At 50.5% G+C, this 18,162-nt stretch overlaps 2 protein-coding genes across 3 annotated transcripts in view; both read right to left on the bottom strand.

Annotated features, from left to right (window-relative positions):
• The window catches only part of NSUN5 (NOP2/Sun RNA methyltransferase 5), a 28,243-nt gene extending 23,620 nt beyond the window's left edge, over positions 1 to 4,623 (bottom strand). Inside the window, exons 1-4 of the mRNA XM_060032257.1 lie at positions 4,521 to 4,623; positions 4,293 to 4,415; positions 3,620 to 3,794; positions 3,415 to 3,523 (exon numbers count right to left, since the gene is read on the bottom strand). Coding sequence (XP_059888240.1) covers positions 3,415 to 3,523; positions 3,620 to 3,794; positions 4,293 to 4,415; positions 4,521 to 4,613 — 500 coding nt within the window. The 5' untranslated portion in view covers positions 4,614 to 4,623. The remainder of the gene's footprint in view (positions 1 to 3,414; positions 3,524 to 3,619; positions 3,795 to 4,292; positions 4,416 to 4,520) is intronic.
• A 4,487-nt stretch (positions 4,624 to 9,110) lies between these two features.
• On the bottom strand, positions 9,111 to 17,904 carry LOC132438857 (E3 ubiquitin-protein ligase TRIM50). Of its 2 annotated transcripts, none has more exons than XM_060033146.1 (6): positions 17,506 to 17,904; positions 14,436 to 14,531; positions 13,275 to 13,505; positions 13,131 to 13,153; positions 11,933 to 12,057; positions 9,111 to 11,005 (listed from the first exon to the last, which is right to left on the bottom strand). In XM_060033146.1, exons 1-6 carry the CDS (start codon positions 17,902 to 17,904, stop codon positions 10,416 to 10,418), a joined length of 1,464 nt encoding a protein of 487 aa, XP_059889129.1. In that variant the 3' UTR covers positions 9,111 to 10,415. The 2 variants fall into 2 exon arrangements, with proteins under 2 accessions (XP_059889129.1, XP_059889130.1); XM_060033147.1 differs by having other exon boundaries at positions 13,131 to 13,150.
• Between the last annotated feature and the right edge of the window lie 258 nt (positions 17,905 to 18,162).

The following is an 18,162-nucleotide window of genomic DNA, read 5'->3' as shown; positions in this document are numbered from 1 at the left end:
GCCATCAGAGAAGAAAAAGAAATAAAAGGAATACAAATTGGAAAAGAAAAACTGTCACTGTTTGCAGATGACATGATACTATACATAGAGAATCCTAAAAATGCAACCAGAAAACTACTAGACCTAATCAGTGAATTTGGGAAAGTTGCAGGACACAAAATTAATGCACAGAAATCTCTTGCATTCCTATACACTAACGGTGAAAAGTCTGAAAGAGAAATTAAGGAAACACTCCCATTTACCACTGCAACAAAGAGAATAAAATACCTAGGAATAAACCTACCTAGGGAGACAAAAGACCTGTATGCAGAAAACTGTAAGACACTGATGAAAGAAATTAAAGATGATACCAACAGATGGAGAGATATACCATGTTCTTGGATTGGAAGAATCAATGTTGTGAAAATGACTATACTACCCAAAGCAATCTACAGATTCAATGCAATCCCTATCAAATTATCAATGGCATTTTTTAGGGAACTAGAACAAAAAGTCTTAAAATTTGTATGGAGATACAAAAGAGCCCGAACAGCCAAAGCAGTCTTGAGGGGAAAAAACGGAGCTGGAGGAATCAGACTCCCTGACTTCAGACTATACTACAAAGCTACAGTAACCAAGACAATATGGTACTGGCACAAAAACACAAACACAGATCAATGGAACAAGATAGAAAGCCCAGAGATAAACTCACGCACCTATGGTCAACCAATATATGACAAAGGAGGCAAGGATATACAATGGAGAAAAGACAGTCTCTTCAATAAGGGGTGCTGGGAAAACTGGACAGCTACATGTAAAAGAATGAAATTAGAACACTCCCTAACACCATACACAAAAATGGATTCGAGACCTAAATGTAAGACCAGACACTACAAAACTCTTAGAGGAGAACACAGGAAGAACACTCTTTGACATAAATCACAGCAAGATCTTTTTTGATCCACCTCCTAGAGTAATGGAAATAAAAACAAAAATAAACAAATGGGACCTAATGAAACTTCAAAGCTTTCACACAGCAAAGGAAACCATAAACAAGACCAAAAGACAACCCTCAGAATGGGAGAAAATATTTGCAAACAAACCAATGGACAAAGGATTAATCTCCAAAATATATAAACAGCTCATGCAGCTCAATATTAAAGAAACAAACAACCTAATCCAGAAAAGGGCAGAAGACCTAAATAGACATTTCTCCAAAGAAGACATACAGATGGCCAAGAAGCACATGAAAAGCTGCTCAACATCACTAATTATGAGAGAAATGCAAATCAAAACTACAATGAGGTATCACCTCACACCAGTCAGAATGGGCATCATCAGAAAATCTACAAACAACAAATGCTGGAGAGGGTGTGAAGAAAAGGGACCCCTCTTGCACTGTTGGTGGGAATGTAAATTGATACAGCCACTATGGAGCACAGTATGGAGGTTCCTTAAAAAGCTAAAAAATAGGGAGCAGGAGAAGCGGGAGGAAAAAAAAACTAAAAATAGAACTACCATATGACCCAACAATCCCACTACTGGGCATATACCCAGAGAAAACCATAATTCAAAAAGACACATGCAAAAAAAAAAAAAAAAAAAAGACACATGCACCCCAACGTTCATTGCAGCACTATTTACAATAGCCAGGTCATGGAAGCAACCTAAATGCCCATCGACAGATGAATGGATAAAGAAGGTGTGGAACATATATACAATGGAATATTACTCAGCCATAAAAAGGAACGAAATTGGGTCATTTGTAGAGACGTGGATGGATCTAGAGACTGTCATACAGCGTGAAGTAAGTCAGAAAAAGAAAAACAAATATCGTATATTAACACATATATGTGGAACCTAGAAAAATGGTATAGATGAACCAGTTTGCAGGGCAGAAATTGAGACACAGATGTAGAGAACAAACCTATGGACATCAAGGGCAGAAAGTGGCGCAGGGGAGGGGGGTGCTGGTGTGATGAATTGGGAGATTGATATTGACATATATACACTAATATGTATAAAATGGATAACAAGAACCTGCTGTATAAAAACAACAACAACAAAAAAAAAAAACCCCCAAAATATCACTTCACACCTGTTAGAATGGCTATTATCAAAAAGATAAGAAATAACAAGTGTTGGCAAAGATGTAGAGAAAAGGGAACACTTGTGCACTGTTGGTGAGAACATAAATTCATGCAGCCACTATGGAAAACAGTATGGAGGCGCCCTAAAAATTAAAAATAGAACTACCATACAATCCATCAATTCTACTTCTGGGTGTTTATCCAAAGAACACAAAAACACTCAAAGAGATACATGCATCCCCACATTCATTGCAGCATTATTTACAACAGCTAAGTCATGGAAACAACATAAGTGTCCATCAATAGAAGAAGTGGATAAAGAAATTGATATATATACACAACAGAATATTATTCGGCCATTAAAAAGAATAAAATCTTGCCCTTTGCGACAACATGGATGGACCCTGACGGCATTATGCTAAATGAAATAAGTCACACAGAGAGAGACATACATTGTATGATCTCACTTTTATGTGGAATCTAATACAAAAACAAAAACCCAAGCTCATAAATACAGAGAACAGACTTGTGGTCACGAGAGACAGGGGGTGGGGTACAGGTGAGCGAAATGGGTGAAGGTTGTCACAGGGTACAAATTTCCAGTTATAAAATAAGTCCTGGGAATGTAATGTACAGCATGGTGACTACAGTTAATAATATCGCTTTGCATATTTAAAAGCTGCTAAGAGAATAAATGTTAAAAGTGCTCATCCTGAGGAAAAAACTTTACAACTATGTATGGTGCCGGATGCTAACTAGGCTTATTCTAGTGACCGTTTTGCAATATGTGTAAATATCAAATCATCACATTGTACACCTGAAACTAATAATGTGTTATATGTCAATTTTAAAAAAGGACGCTGCAAAATAATCCAATAATGCATTTAAGTACACTGTTTTGGCAGCATTTCTCTTAAATCTTAAATTTTGAATGAATAAGTTAACGTTAAAAAAAAAGACAGTGCAGAGTTCAAAAGAAAGATGAATTTGGTTTGACAAGTGCTGCGACTGTGGTGTCTGTGAAGCAGTAACATGAACCTGAGAGTAGGACAATAGGAGAGAAGCCTAGACTGGGAGACTGAATGATCAGGTGAGAAGTAGGAGTCAGAGCCAGAGAAGAAATTGAGGGATACATTTAGAAAAATGTATCAGTAAAACAGGGCTCCCAAGAGAACCACTGTTTAAAGGATGAAGGAAGACAGGCCTTGAAAGGAAATGGAGAAACTGCTGGAAAAGTAGGAAGAAAACCTGAGCGCAGTCACAACCACCCTGACTCTCTCCCCACTGATCCCTTTCCCCAGGCTCCTTCCTAGATGAGAGCAGCCATTCACGGTTCTAAGCTCACCTGGAAGCCCGACCCTGGTAGGAGAATCCTTGTCTCTTAAAATAATCAACTGCATCCTCAGGGCAGGTCTTCAGAGTGTTCACTCGCACAAATCGAGGCACCTGGGAGGCTAGGAAACCATCAGCAGTGAGTGCGCAGGAACATGGACGGCTCTCTCCTGAGGGCCCGATGGCTACCTCCACCTCCACAACTCCTTCCAGCTCACCTGGGCCAGGTTTGGATCCCCCTTCCAACAGGTCCTCATTCTGGCTCACACCTCGGCGAACCTTGAGCCGGGCCAACTCGGCCTTCAGCCTTGCCTGGTGCCGGTCCAGCAGAGGCTTCCATCGGCCCCCGCGCCCTTTAAAGCCTCTTCCCAGCAATAACTCATATACTAGCACCTGGGGATGGGGAAAGGAAGACAGAAAACCTTGAGCATGAATATCTTGGAACGCCACAGTGTTGGAATTGGAAGAGCTAAACAGACCACCTGTAAAGACGGTAACAGGTAAAAGTGAAACACCTCATTCAAGGTCACACAAAAAATTAATGGCAGATACATGATTTGAACCTGGTGCCTTGCTTCCCAGTCCTGAACCCTCTCCCCACGGCTGCTCACCAGGAAAGCTCTGGATGCCAACCCTCCTCCCTGGTCAACGTCAGTTTTGTTTTACCTAGAGAGTCCCTGCCGTCGCTACTTTGCACTTCCGTTCTTTATCTTTCACACAAGACTCGAAGGTAAAGCATGTTCATCCCACCTCAATTCATAACCCAGCGAGGGGCTGCGCCTTCTCATTTCAGAGGAGCGACTTGACAGAGTCACACCGTGCACGGTGGCGGAGCTGGGACCAGGTTAGGAGGGGCTCACCCCGCCCGCTCCGCCCCACCCCACCCGTCACCTTGGCCAAGTGCGGACGCAGCTTCTTCTCGGCGCGGAGAAGGCCGGCGCTGGCGATCACTGCGTCCAGCACGGTGGAGTAGCGCTGCGTCTCGCACACCAGCGCGTACAGCTGCTTCACGTTCTGCGCGCGGCCGAGAGAACCCAGGTGAGGCGGGGGCCGGGCCGGGGGAGGCCCCCGCCGGGCCCCCCCTCCCGGGCCCGAACTCCGAACCCCGTACCCCGCTACCTGGAAGCTGCTGCCGTACACCAGCCCCTTGAGGGAGCCCTGGCGACTCTCCACGCCGGCCAACACGGCCGCCGCCGCCGCGTACAACGCCATTCTCCACGCCCACGCGTGCGCCTTTACGGCTCTGTCGCGAAGTGCGCCTGGCTCCGCACCGCCCATCCCGCCCGGACTTCCGGGGTCAAAGGGCACGGAAGTTCCAGATCCGGGAGCCACAGTGCCCATCCAGGTACCCACAGGGCGTGTGCCAGGTGCCTGGCAGGGAGTGGAGACCGACGCTGGGAGCCCGGTTCACCACTTCTTCGTAGCTCTTCTCTTTTTTCTTTCTATTTTTGCCGATTTCACAGGCAAACAATGAGATTTTATTGATGTTTTAATTTCTGTGATTGAGGTTGAATATTTTCATGTATTATTGGCCATTTGTATTTCTGTTGTGACATGTAGATGTCTTTTGTTCATTCTTCTACCATCTTTCCCTTGGTGCTCTTTATGGATTAACAATATATACCTCTTATCTTAGGTTTTGCCATTTCTTCCAATTTATTGTTGCTTTTTTTTGTTTTCTGGCCGTGCCGCGCAGCCTGCGGGATCCTAGTTCCCCCAAACAGGGGTGGAACCCGCGCACCCTGCAGTGGAAGCCCAGAGTCTAACCACTGGACTGCCAGGGAAGTCCCTTTTGTTGCTTTTTAATGTGGTTTATAGTTGTTTTGGGCAACACAGAGTTCTCATTTTTAAGATACTTACCTTTATGGTTTCTGCCTTTGATGTCATGCTTGAAAACTGCTTCATGCCGCTACAATATAGAAATCACTTATGGCTTCATCATTTCACACTTAAATCCATTTAGAATTAGGTTTAGCACGTGATGTGAGAAATGGCTCTTTGTTTCCCAATGGCTAGCCTTTTATGCAATCCTTGTGAGGATTCATCTATAGGAACGTTTCCCCAGCCTCACCCATGGGAGGACAGGGATTGTGTGGTATTTGGGTCAACAGCACCCATGTGGTTACTGGTTACATAATGGGTTGATTGAGAAGAAAAAAAAACAAAAAACAAAAAACCAGTACACTTGCATCTCAAGCATTCAAGTAGACAGGACTCCATGAACTAGAATATTCCAGCCTGTATATTCTCTGTATTACTAATAGCACATAAGCAAGCATTTTGCAAGAAGGTTGACTCTAGTCTACAATAAAATCACTGAGTCACTTAAAGGTTTAACGCATTCCTGTAGCTCTAGGTTGGTTCGTAAGTGATCTTTTAGTGGAACTCTCCTCCTCCCCCATCAAATTAAATCATCTGTTTTCTTCATAGTACCTATTCCATATGTGGTTATGATTTACTCTCTGTCTCTCCATCTGGCTCCATGAGGACAAATCCTTGTCTGTCTTGACACTCATCTACCTTTAGCTCCAAGACCAGTGTCTTTCTCACAGTATGGACTTAATAAATATCTGTTGAATGAGTGAAGGAGTGAATGGATGAACAGAGCACAGATTGATGTGGTTCTGGACAACCAGCTGTACTGGAGTTGACCCATCCTAAAACAATCCCCCCTCCAAGTGAGTGGGTAACAGGTACATCAATATTGATACAAGTCCACAGTTTATTCAGATTTCCTTAGTTTTTACCTGATGTCGTTTCTGTCCCTGAATCTCATCCAGGACACCACATTACATTTAGTCATGTCTCTCAAGGCTCCTCCTGTCTGTGACAGTTTCTCAGACTTTCCTTGTGTGTGGTTACCTTGATTACCTTAAGGAGTCCTGGTCAGTATTTTGTAGAACGTTCCTCACTTGGAACTCATCTGTTGTTTTTCTCATGATTAGACTAGGGTTATGAGTTTTGGGGAGAAAGACCACAGGTAAAGGGACATTTTCATTACGTCAGAGCAAGGGCACATAGTACCAAAGTGACATCACTGTTGATGTTAACCATGACCACCTGGCTGAGGAAGTGTTTGTCCAGTTTCTCCACTGTAAAGCTACTCTGTAACCCTCTGGCCTCTCTGGCAGGACGTCACTATGTGTAGCCCACATTTAAGGAGGCTATTATGCTCCCCCTCCTTGAGGGTGAAGTAGCTATGTAAATTACTGGGAATTCTGCACAGATTTATCTCTTCTCCCCCATTTAATTAAACAGTCATTTATTTGTATCAGTATGGATTCAGGGGCATTTATTTTATACTTTGGACTGTAATCCAAAATATTTTGTTGCTTACATTATTCTTGTTTTGACCACTGGAAGTGCTTTCAGTTGGCTCCTATATCCTTTTCACAGGGCTCTACTACTGTACTTTTTTTTTTTTCACGTTTGTCTGGGTTGGAGCATTTCCTTGCCTTCTGGCACTACAAGATACTGAGGCTCCTTTGGTGTCTTTCCTGTTCTAGTCCCAGAATCAACCAGTTCTCCAAGGAGCCCTCATTCCTTTTATTTTAGAATGGTATTAAGAAATCAAGATCTGAGTGCTAGCTGACCTGGGTCTGTCAATTTTTTTTAATGTTTTACTTATTTTATTTGTTTATTTTTGCCTGTGTTGGGTCTTCATTGCTGTGTGCGGGCTTTCTTCTAGTTGTGGCGAGCAGGGGCTGCTCTTTGTTGCAGTGCGTGGGCTTCTCATTGCAGTGGCTTCTCTTGTTGTAAAGCATGGGCTCTAGGTGTGCAGGCTTCAGTAGTTGTGGCACACAGGCTCAGTAGTTATGGCTCACGGGCTCTAGAGCACAGGCAGGCTCAGTAGTTGTGGCACACGGGCTTAGTTGCTCCGCAACATGTGGAATCTTCCTGGACCAGGGCTCAAAGCCACGTCCCCTGCATTGGCAGGCGGATTCTTAACCACTACGCCACCAGGGAAGCCCTGAGTCTTTTAATTTTTAAAATGTGACCATTAGAAAACATAAACCTACATATGTGGCTCATATACTTCTGCGGACAGCACTGCCTCTGTCCTAAAAATGCCTTCTCTTAATCCCACCTTCTCCCAAACCCTTGACCCAGTTTACTTTTTCCCTTCACTATCAAACTTTTTTTTAAAATTTATTTTTGGCTGCGTTGGGTCTTCATTGCTGCGTGCGGGCTTTCTCTAGTTGTGGCGAGCGGAGGCTACTCTTTGTTGCAATGCATGTGCTTCTCATTGTGGTGGCTTCTCTTGTTGCAGAGCACAGGCTCTAGGCACGTGGGCTTCTGTAGTTGTGGCACGTGGGCTCAGCAGTTGTGGCTCGCGGGCTCTAGAGCATAGGCTCAGTAGTTGTGGTGCACGGGTTTAGTTGTTCCACAGCATGTGGGATCTTCCTGGACGAGGGATCGAACCCATGTCCCCTGCAATGGCAGGTGGATTCGTAACCACTGTGCCACCAGGGAAGTCCCACTATCAAACTTTTTAAATGGAGAATCAGCAATCTTTGCCTTTACATCTTCATCGCATGCTATTATCTAACTGCCTGCAGTCCGTTTTCCACCAGCTGCACTGAGATGGGTCCCTCCCAAACTACCAAGAATCTCCAAATATTCCTTAGGCCTTTCCTGCTGAATCTGGGGTTTCATGGCACTGTTGAACACACCTTCTTTGTTGGTAAGCTTTGGTTTCTATGACCTCTCCTGCTAGCATACCCTCCCATCTCTCTGCCCGTTTCTAAGGTTCCTTGGCAACCCCGTCTAAGCTGTTCCCCTAGGTTCTGGTGTTCCATTCTCTGACCTCCTTTCTGTCAGTCGGATATTTTCTCCCTGAGCAGACTCACCCACTCCCACACTGTCATTATCACAGGACAAAGTTAACATACACTGAAGTAGCACAGATGCCCCCCACCCCGGATCAGCCCCCACCATCATCTCCAGGCCCAGCTCCAGCTGCAGCATCCCTTTTGGACCTAGATCCCTGAAGGCTCTTCTCCTCTGCCTGTCTTCCACTTCTTTCAGCTTAAATGCCAACTCCACACGAAGAATTAACTGCTCTTTCCTCTGCCTTCTGCACATTGGATGTGTATCAGTTAAGATCTTTCGGTTGCAAGCACAAACACTAACTCTGGTTAGCCAAACAACAGAGGGGATTTATTAAATGGGTGCAGAAGTATGCCATTGTGTCTGTCAGGGTCTGGCTGGAGGCAGAAAGGTGCACATAAGTGAGTAGCTGAGTTTAAAGAAGGGACTGTTTCTAAAAGAACAGTGGGAGTTAAGGGGCCCCTACGGAAGACGGCACGGTGCTCACTGTTCAGCGACGGGAACAAGGGAAGAGCAGCAGAGGGAGAGGGCTGCCTGCCAGGAGTCTTCAGTAGAGGGAAGGTGCCAACGCATAGCCCAGCAGGCAGAAAACCAGGAAAAGAAATACCTCCAACTCCCTCTACTGCCCTGGGATCTCCTGCCAGGCCCTCCCCTCAGCTGAACCCAACAGGAAGCCAGAGGGGTTTGCATTCCAGCGGGGCCAGCCTCCCAGGACACAGCATGGTGGAGAAGGGTGGAGAGTGGAGGTAGACTGATGGAATTGAAGGAAAAGCTGCAAAACCAAAAACCAAGTCTGAAAGGTGTCAAGCATACAGCAACCAAGGCCAAGGCCTGACAGATTCAGCTGATCAAGAGACAACAACCAGCTTTTGATTCAGTTTATTACTTACATAGACAGCAGGAGGAAGATTAGCCAAAGGTGGAGGCTGCACGTGGGCCTTGTTGCCCCGCCGAAAAGGATGGTGTGGAAATCAAAGGGCTCGTGGCTGCAACTTGACTTGTGGGATATCCCGTTGCTGAGGAGCCAGTTCTAGATGCGGCTAAGCTCTTTTATAGACTGCAGCCCTACTGGGAGGGAAGGGGGGCAGAAAGCTTCAGAGCTTCTCACAGCCAGGGAGGTGATGTCCTGAGTCTCCCGTGAGGATAAAGGTCGGTAAAGATGGCCTTGAGGTAGCGCCTCACGATCTTCCTCCCTCTTCTGTTCCTGGAGGATCTTTCAGATAGGCTGTGGGTTGAGACTTTGTCTGTGTGGCCGATGTGGATTCATGCCAGGGTGACAGGGCAGGGCTGTGCCCCAAGGAAGGCTCTTGGACGGGTCCACAGACCTCAGGGCACAAGGCTGGGGAGCTTCTCTCTAAAGCACCAGACCTCAGATGACTCAGCCCCAGCCACTCTCTCTCTCTCTTCCAATTTTCATGTTCTTGGGAAGGAATTCAGCTGTCCCAGCCTTGGTCTGGGGTGACCACAGGGCAGGCTCAGCATGCACAGACCTGGGCTCTGGACCCACTCCCACGTGCCCGGCAGCTTTCAGGGATGGGCCACACCCCCATCTGGCCCCTACTTGCTTCTGCTCTGCAGGAGTGTCATTTCCATCTTCTCTAACAGAGAGGGAAGTTGAGAGAAGTCTCTGGGGACAGAGCAATGATGGAGTGTTTGCTGTGACTAACCAGAGACCGATGGGCAGGGGGTGGAAGCAAGATGTGGCCCCACCAGAGGCTGGAGCTGCTTTTAAAGGCCTGAGCATAAAGCAGTGGGTACGTACAGCGGTTGATAACTGCAAATCATTTGAAAAGGAAGAAGTAACGTCAATTTTATGATCCTTAAAGTCATTTAAAGTTCACAGTGATGGGGGAAAGTCACGTGTGGGAGCGTTTCCACCCTCAGGGGGAAGAGTAAGCAGAGATCTCGGTTAGGAGGGCCCAAGGGAAGCCCAGCTTGACCCGCGGGCCCCACGGCCTGGCTCCACTGGTTAATAAGCAGGTTAATAGCCTGGAAAGAGGTTAATAAACACACCCCTGACTGCTGGGGATGGGACCGTGGTCCTTCTCTCCCTATCGTTAAACGTTTCCAGGGACACCCAGGCAGGAAGACCTCCCCGAACGACTGCATAACCTCTGCTCACCAGAGCCGGTAGGACCCCTCGAGCCCCCGTGCCCAGCTGGGAAGGCAGCCCCCCGAGCAGCGCTACAGCTTGGTGGGCTGTGGGCAGGCGAGGTGGCTGGGCCCGCTGGGTGGGGGCAGCACCAGGGGCAGGGAGTTGCTGCCCCTCTCGTGCCAGCACGTGTCCAGGATGGGGTAGAGCTTGCCCTGGAAGTCGGCCTGGAACGTGTAGAGCGGCCGCAGGTCGTCGGGGCGGTCGGCGTCGAAGAAGGTGAGCTCGCCCTGCTCGTAGTGCAGGTAGACGCCGATGCGGTGAGGGTGGCCGGCCACGGGCAGGGGCGCCCGCGGGCAGCCGAAGGCCTCGTACACCCGGCCCTCCTTCAGGCCGATGAGCCACACGCCGTGCCCTGGGGACTTGCTCAGCTTGCCCTTGCGACTGGCTGTGCCCTTGATGACCCCCAGGCGCCAGTCGCTCTTGCTGCCCACCACCACCTCCCAGTAGTGGCGGCCGCAGGAGAAGCCCCTGCTGGCCAAGACGCAAGTACTGTAGTCGAAGCGCTCGGGCTGGCTGGCACGCCGCTGGGCCAGGAGCCCACACTGCACCACCGTGTTGCCCTTGGAGAGCTCCAGGAGTGGGTGGGCCGTGGCAGGATCCAGCTTGAGGGACTCCGGAGCTGGGAGAGATCAGAGGAGATGTGTATTCAAGCCTCGCAGAAGGCGGCAGGCCCTGCCCCAAGGGAGGCCGATGGCAGGCCCTGAGCTCCTCAGGAGAACTGAGTCAGCCTCTTCCCTGTATCCGCAGGGCCTAGAAGGGGCTGGGGCCTGGAGCAGGCAACCCTTAGGACATTTGCCGAATGAGTGAATGATGCCTGAAGGGTGGAGAATGGGCTGCTGCAAGCCCAGGCATTCTGGCAAGGGAAACGGTGCAGGCGGCCTGCCTAAGGCGGAGGTGCCCGTGGAAGGATCTGGGAGACGGCCTGTCACGTGGGCGCCTCAGCTTCACTCCCCAGGTTTTCTGGAGCCTCTAACAACGGCAGTGGTTTCTTGGATACCCTAGCAGCCCAGTCAAGGACAAATTATCCCAACTGACCTCTTTGCTCGCTGCCAGCTAAGCAGTTTACACCTAAAACGTGCAAACAGCATTCATGGTTCAGAGATTACCTGCAGGTTTTGTTCCCCCCTTTCCCCCTTTTGTTCTTATATCAACCCTGTTTGTGCCTTTGTTGGATGAAATCAGTCTATTGATCGATCTTACGTGCTAGTAATGAAGGAGTTAAAGGTCCGAGTTATTTTTTGGCAGAGCAGCCGCTGCCATTTATTAAGCACTAAACTACACACACACACAGACACACACACACAGACACACACACACACGTCTACTTAGAAACTACGCAGCCCAGCAAGGTGGGCTCTTTACAGATGAGAAACTGAGGCTCAAAAATTACACCACTCTCCCAGTCACTAGTAAGAGATGGAACGGGGCTTGAGCTCCCCCTGCTGGCGGAAGCCCACCACCGCGCCCTCACCGTTACTGTGCCAGCCCCCACTCCAGTTCTCTGCACCTCATACACTGGAAGGAGGATAGGTGGGTGGGGTCTCACCTGGCAGAACCTTTCGGAAGAGCCTTTTCCATGCAGTCAGCTTGATGTCAGCCTGGTGCAGGCCTGGCTTGAAGGAGATGGGGCTGAACGTGCCTTCCAGGGGCCGGGCCTGCTGGAGCTCTGCACTGGGGGCAAAGGTCCACAGTGATGGTGGAGCTGCTTACCGTGCACCCCAGCCCTTCACCCAGACGCAGGTCCAACCAGCCAAGCCACAGCTCAGAAGACCGTGCACTGAAGATGCCCACCGTGTACCCGCCCCGCTCTGGGGACCTGCCTCCTTCCTGGAAGGGGAAACACTCTACATCAGTAGCTCTCAAAGTGCAGGTCTGGGAGCAGCAGCAGCACCTGGGGGCTTGTTAGAAACGCAAATTGTCTTGGGTCCCACCCCAGGCCTGCTGAATCAGAACTCATCACTGGGGCCCAGTGACCTCTGTTTTAATTGAGCCCTCCAGGTGGTTCTGATGCACTGTTTGAGGACCACTTCTCTGTATCTGGTGACCCCGGCCCCCAGCTCCAGCTGGAGTGGAAACCAAACTCAGTCAATCAGATCCTCTGTCCATTCATTTAAGTCAATGCTCCTAAGCAAATTGTCCTTAAGACGAAGGGAAATTGGAGAAAACAAGGAGACTCTCATAAACGTGGCAGAGGAAGGCTCAGGAACTGCACAGGTGATTCATTTGTTGGGTTTGGAACATGGATCCAACCCCTTCCTACAAGCCATGGTGCATGTTTCCTTACCACCATCACCCACCTCATCTCCTGTTCTGCTCTGCTTCATCCTTTACACCCATGATATTGAAATTCTCACAATACTCCAAACCTGCACACACTTTACCCTTTCACGTGAGTCAGCGTGCCTGGCAAACGCCTGTCCTCTGCCCTTCTCAGCCATCCCACCTGTGCGCTGTCTTTGCCGATCTCCCCCCAGTCACCTCCCCCTCTGTGTTAATTCTTTAGCTTGTGTGAACTTCTACTGTTCTAGGTGCCCATAGTGATGTAACCATACTTCGCCGCCGCCTCCCACAAGGCTTGGAGACCCCTAAAGGCAAGGCTGTCACTTTCCCTGGGCTCAGTACTGAACCAGATGTGGGCAGCTGCTCCCGGCACCAGTAAAACTGAAGGGAGGATCTAGTGGAGATGAGACGCCCATGCCCGCAGCCACCAGGCCCTCGCTGAGAGTGCCCTCCGAGGTTATTACCTGGAGGCCATGGCATGGTACTTCTGGAAGACAAGAGGGAGGAGGGTTAGAGCATGGACGAGGCTATGCGGAAGCCGACAGGAAGGGGGAGGCGCTTGGAGCCCCAGTGGCCTTGGCACAGGGGACACTCCCTTGTCCACTCACCCGGATGAACTCATGGTGACTCTCGTTGCCGAACTGCTCCAACACACCCACAGCCTGGACTAGCCGCTCCCGAGCGCACTGGGCCTGCTCCAGCTGCATGTCCAGGGAGGCCACGAGGCCACGGGTGTGACCCTCCACCCCCTCCAGGCAGCGGGCCTTCTCCTCGTCCACCAGACGGTGCAGCTCCTGGAACTCACTACGGATCACCCAGCTGAAGACATCAGACTCATTCTGGGACAGGGAAGGGCGGGTCAAGGCAGGAGCCATGGCTGACCTCGGCGTCCCCAGAGCCTGGCAGCTCGGGCCTTCTGACCGGGCTGGTCCTGGTACCCAAGTCCCAGGGCTGACTCCTGCCAGGTGTTCACACACTGTGCCTGGGGATCCCGGATGTGGCCCCAGGGGGAGGACGACAGTGGCAGGGCAGAGGCTGGGCCCCCAGCTCCCAGTTCCAACACAGTGGCTCTCCTTTTGCCCATCTTTGCTAACAAGTGTGAACGTAAGATTTTGCTTTATCACGGGGTTCCACAACTGAAAAAAAGTCTGAAAGGCCCTGGAGAGCAGACTTTGGAGTGAGATAACAAGGGTTCCCCGTGTGACCCTGAGTTCTGCCTCCATCAGACGGGGTAAAGCGGGCTCCCTCTTCAGGATGAGGAAGATTAATTGAGTTGACTTTCAACGGATGCCAGTCTCCTGCTCGTTTCATGACTACCTGTAGGGCCCAGGCTCCACAGACTCCCAGACCCAAGTGCCCCGCATTTAGGAAAAGCAGACAGCCACCAAGGGCTTCAAGCCTTTCCGTGCCTGTGCTCTAAGGTACTAGGAGGGCATTGCCCAGGCCGTCAATGTCAAGCAGCCACAGGTGGCGGAGGGCGGGCAGTCATGCCCACGTGTTAAGCTGTTTACCTCCGGGACTTGGGTTCTAGGTTATCTCAGTCTCAAGGACGTGGAGGACACAAGCCAACTTGGCGACAGTCCTGACAACTGTGCTGAATTCCTCCAAGAGCCTTTGCACTTCCCCCACCCCACCCTGGAATGCTTTGAATTCTGGCTTTATATGGAAGGCATGGCTTCCTGTGAAGGACAGATTAGAGCTGGGCTCTGCAGGAAAGGGAAGGCGGGTGGCCGGCCCCAGGGGAGGGCACGGAGGGGCGGGGCGCTCACGACAATCCGGGTCCTGTTGTTCACCAGTCTGGCGATTTGCTCCTCCACCTTCTTCTGCTCCTGCTTCAGGTCGGAGATGAGGGCTGCTAGCTCCTCCTGGAGGCAACAGGCCCCATAAGCCGCCGACCCCTTCACCCCCACCCCCCACCCCCAGCTCCCGGGGGCAGCCCGACGGCCACAAGCACAGAATAGGAAAGGCTATTCAAGAATATTCCACACTGACAGCACGGACTGCCTGGACGGATCTCCACGTCATCACTCTCTATGCCGTGGACAGAGATGCTACACGTCGTTACAGCCACCAGAAGTCACCACACAACATCCAAGTGGGGCGACTGCCAATCTGAAGTCAGCACTCCCTGCGTGGAGTGCTGCCCGTAGGGAACCCACCTGGGAAACTTGCTGGTCACCAGAAGGTCCAGAATTAGTGGGCATTTCATCAGGAGTCATCACAGAAAGGCTGGCCCCAAGTGAAGCCAATGGTGCATGCAATGGCCCAGGGAGGGGTCACCTGGTGACCCCCCCACTCCCTATGAAGACCTGAATCCATCTCCAGCAGGCTTGGGCCCAGCCTGGATTTAGGGCCTCCCAGGCTGAAGTAAACTTCTCCTAGGTTGCCCTGGCCCCATATCTGACTTAACCTTAGGGATCCAACCAGAACCACCTAGAGCACCAACTGGCCGCATGACCTAATGCAGTCCTGCTGGTTTGTGCCCATGGAGTGCGCAGAATCTTTGGCTTAGACAGTGCCCAAGCAGAAGTCAGCTGCAAGAGCCTTTCCGGAAGGGAGCTGAGAAAAAAATAGAGCCAGCATGGAGATAAATGAACACAGAGTCCTTGCTCTCCATAACAAGGCATCCGATCTCATAGGAGCCTGAGAAGGGCATCCCAGTGGTAACCCTCCCAAGGCAAAGAGAGATGGGACTAGTTCCTTCTCATCAACTGGGCCACAGTGAGTGGAAACAGAATTATGCAAATAAATAAAGTATCTTAAGATCCCAATCAATAGGAGAAAACAGGAATGCATGAAAGAGATCTGATAATGGAACGTAACTTAGTTGCAGCACACGGAGGAGTCTTGAGATCACAAAAACCCACATCCGAAACCAGGACCCAAGCCCTCCCAGCTCCTAGCCAGAAATGACGGGCTCCCAGGAGTCTCCTCCTCTGCCAGGCAGCCCTCTGCTGATAAAACTCGACTCAGTTTCACTGTACTGCAATTTGGCTTCCTCCTTTCACACTCCCCTAAAACTACTCTTGCCAAGATAACCAATTCTTACTGCTAAACCAGACAGGCTCTTTTCAATCAGCAGACATTTCACACAAGTGATTTCCTTCTTGTCAAAATGCTCTGTTCCTCTGATTTCCTGGAGGCTACATTCAGCCAACGTTCCCGCTCCCTCAGTGAATTCCTTCTGGCTCCTTTTCAGAGTTCTCTCTCTACCCAAATCTTAAGTCCTGATGCTCCTGGGGGCATCCTCTTCCCCGTCACTCCTGCAGACTCTCCTGGTTGGTCTTCTCCACACCTGTGGCTTCAACGACCGCCTGTATGTAGATTACTCCTAATCTCTTACTCCCAGCCTCACTCTCCAATCTATTCTCTGGCAGAGCGATCGAGCCACATCACGACTCTGCTTAAAACCTTCCAACCCTGGTTCTCTGAATAAACCCCTAATCCCATCTCATGTCACACAGGCCTTTTCATGACCTGACCCCCGCTTACCTCACTTCACTCTCCCTCGTGCTTCTTGGAACAATGTAGAATTCCTCAAATGTGCCACGCTGTTCGCCTCCTGGTCTTTTGCACGCGCTCTTTTTATACTTAGGATGCTTTTCCTCCCTTTCTTTTCCTTTCAAGTCCTCCTTATGGTTCAGGTCTCGGCTTACCAGTCCACTTCCTCCAAGAAGCCTTCCCTGACCACCTGAGACCACGCAGGAGCCATGTTCCAGATGGTCTCACCATTGCCTGCACTTAACCTTGACAGCAGCACCTGACACACGGGACTCTGTCAGACCCCCAGACTGTGAGCTCTGGTGCAGGGTGAACTTCTCGCCCACTGCTGTACCATGGGCGCCAGTGTAGCACCTAGCACATACTAGATGCCCAGGAAATGCCTGTGGGTAGGGGAACTTGGTGGACGACCTGGCTTGGCCCTGTGCACCTTTCCTACTTCTCTCCCAGGGTTGAAGGAGCAAAGAAATGCTGCCCAGAGCACTCAGCCAGGAAAGCCCTGCAACAGCTTCCAGGGGCCCCTCTGTCTACGGATCTCAATGCTTTTCCCTCGTCCTGCCCCCTCCCCTGAATTTCCTCATTCCTCATCCTTACTGCCCAAAGCCGCCCACCCATCCAAACACTGGGCCAGGTACCCTATTACAATTTACTTCCAAAAGCCCTTCCTGTCCTTCCTTGATCTGGTGCCAGGGGAATGAAAACTGGCCTTGGTGAGTCCTAGCTCTGCCACTGACAAACTGTATGAGCTTGACTAAGACCCTTACCTTCTCGGAGCCTGTTTCCTCATTTGCAAGTACGACAATAACCCCACTCTTCATAAACCTTAGATCAATAGACTAACCTAAGATGGTATCATTATTATTATTCTTCATCGTAAACAGTGATCTGCTAGTTCTGAGGGAACAGTCCATGAAGGCAGGAATCCATTGATTCCACAAATACATTTTGGGCATTTACTACCTGGCTGGCACGGTCCTAGGCACGGAAATATCCCAGGGAATGAAACAAAGTCCCTGTCTTCACCTGCCTGAGAGTGCAGTCCCCTGAGCGCTCAAGAATCTAATGAGGGCTACAGAGAAGACTAAAGCAGGGGAGGGGGCTAGCACGTGACGCAGGGGGCTCTCCATCCGGTGGGTCACCTAGTCCCCAGCACCTGGAGACTGGAGCCGCTGCTCAACAGGTGATCGGTGGATGAGCAAGTGCTCCGCAAGTTCTGCTCCAGAACAAGGCTGACCCTGGACCCCTCTGTGCCGGGCGATGGCCCCAAGGCCTCAGGACCCGGCTCTGTGTCCCCAGGGGCGGCCCGGCTCCCCACCCCCCAGCAGCCTCGCTGCCCACCTTCATGCGGCTGTAGACGGTAGAGACTGGCGTGACCCGGTGGTGCTGGTGGGAGCCCAGCAGGCCGCAGAGGCCGCAGATGAGCTCCTGGTCCTTCTCACAGAAGAGGCTGAGAGGGTTCCGGTGGTGCGCACAGACCTGGGGCTCAGGCTCCCCGGGGAGCTGCAGGGCTTCGATCACCCTCGCCAGGGAGACGTTAGGCGGGGAGCTGCTGCAGTCCACCTCCTGCCGGCACACGGGGCAGCGCAGCTCCGAGTCCGGGTGACGGGACAGGGACAGCAGGCAGCCCTTGCAGTAGGAGTGGCCACACTGCAGCATCAGGGGCTCCTTGAAGACCTCCAGACAGATGGGGCACTGCAGGCGGTCCTCCAGCTCGGGCACGCTCACTTGCCACGCCATCCACGGAGCCTGCTGGAGCCCAGGGTAGCCTCCCTGGAGCCTGCTCTCTCCACTCCTTTGGCCCCCAGTCCCCAAGGGCCCTGAAAGGAGAGGCTGTTAAGGACGCCAGTCTTTTATTCCAGTCCTGACCCGCTATGACTTTGGGTCTGTTTTCCCATCTTTAAAACAAAGGGCTTATAGGCAATATACTGAAACACTGAAAGGTGTGTTGGAATAAATACGTTTTAACATAAAAGCATGCAAAGCTATAGCTTTTAA

The sequence above is a fragment of the Delphinus delphis genome, chromosome 15 (assembly GCF_949987515.2).
Source record: "Delphinus delphis chromosome 15, mDelDel1.2, whole genome shotgun sequence".
NCBI classification, from domain to species: domain Eukaryota; kingdom Metazoa; phylum Chordata; class Mammalia; order Artiodactyla; family Delphinidae; genus Delphinus; species Delphinus delphis.
This window is presented reverse-complemented; position numbering and strand designations above follow the sequence as displayed.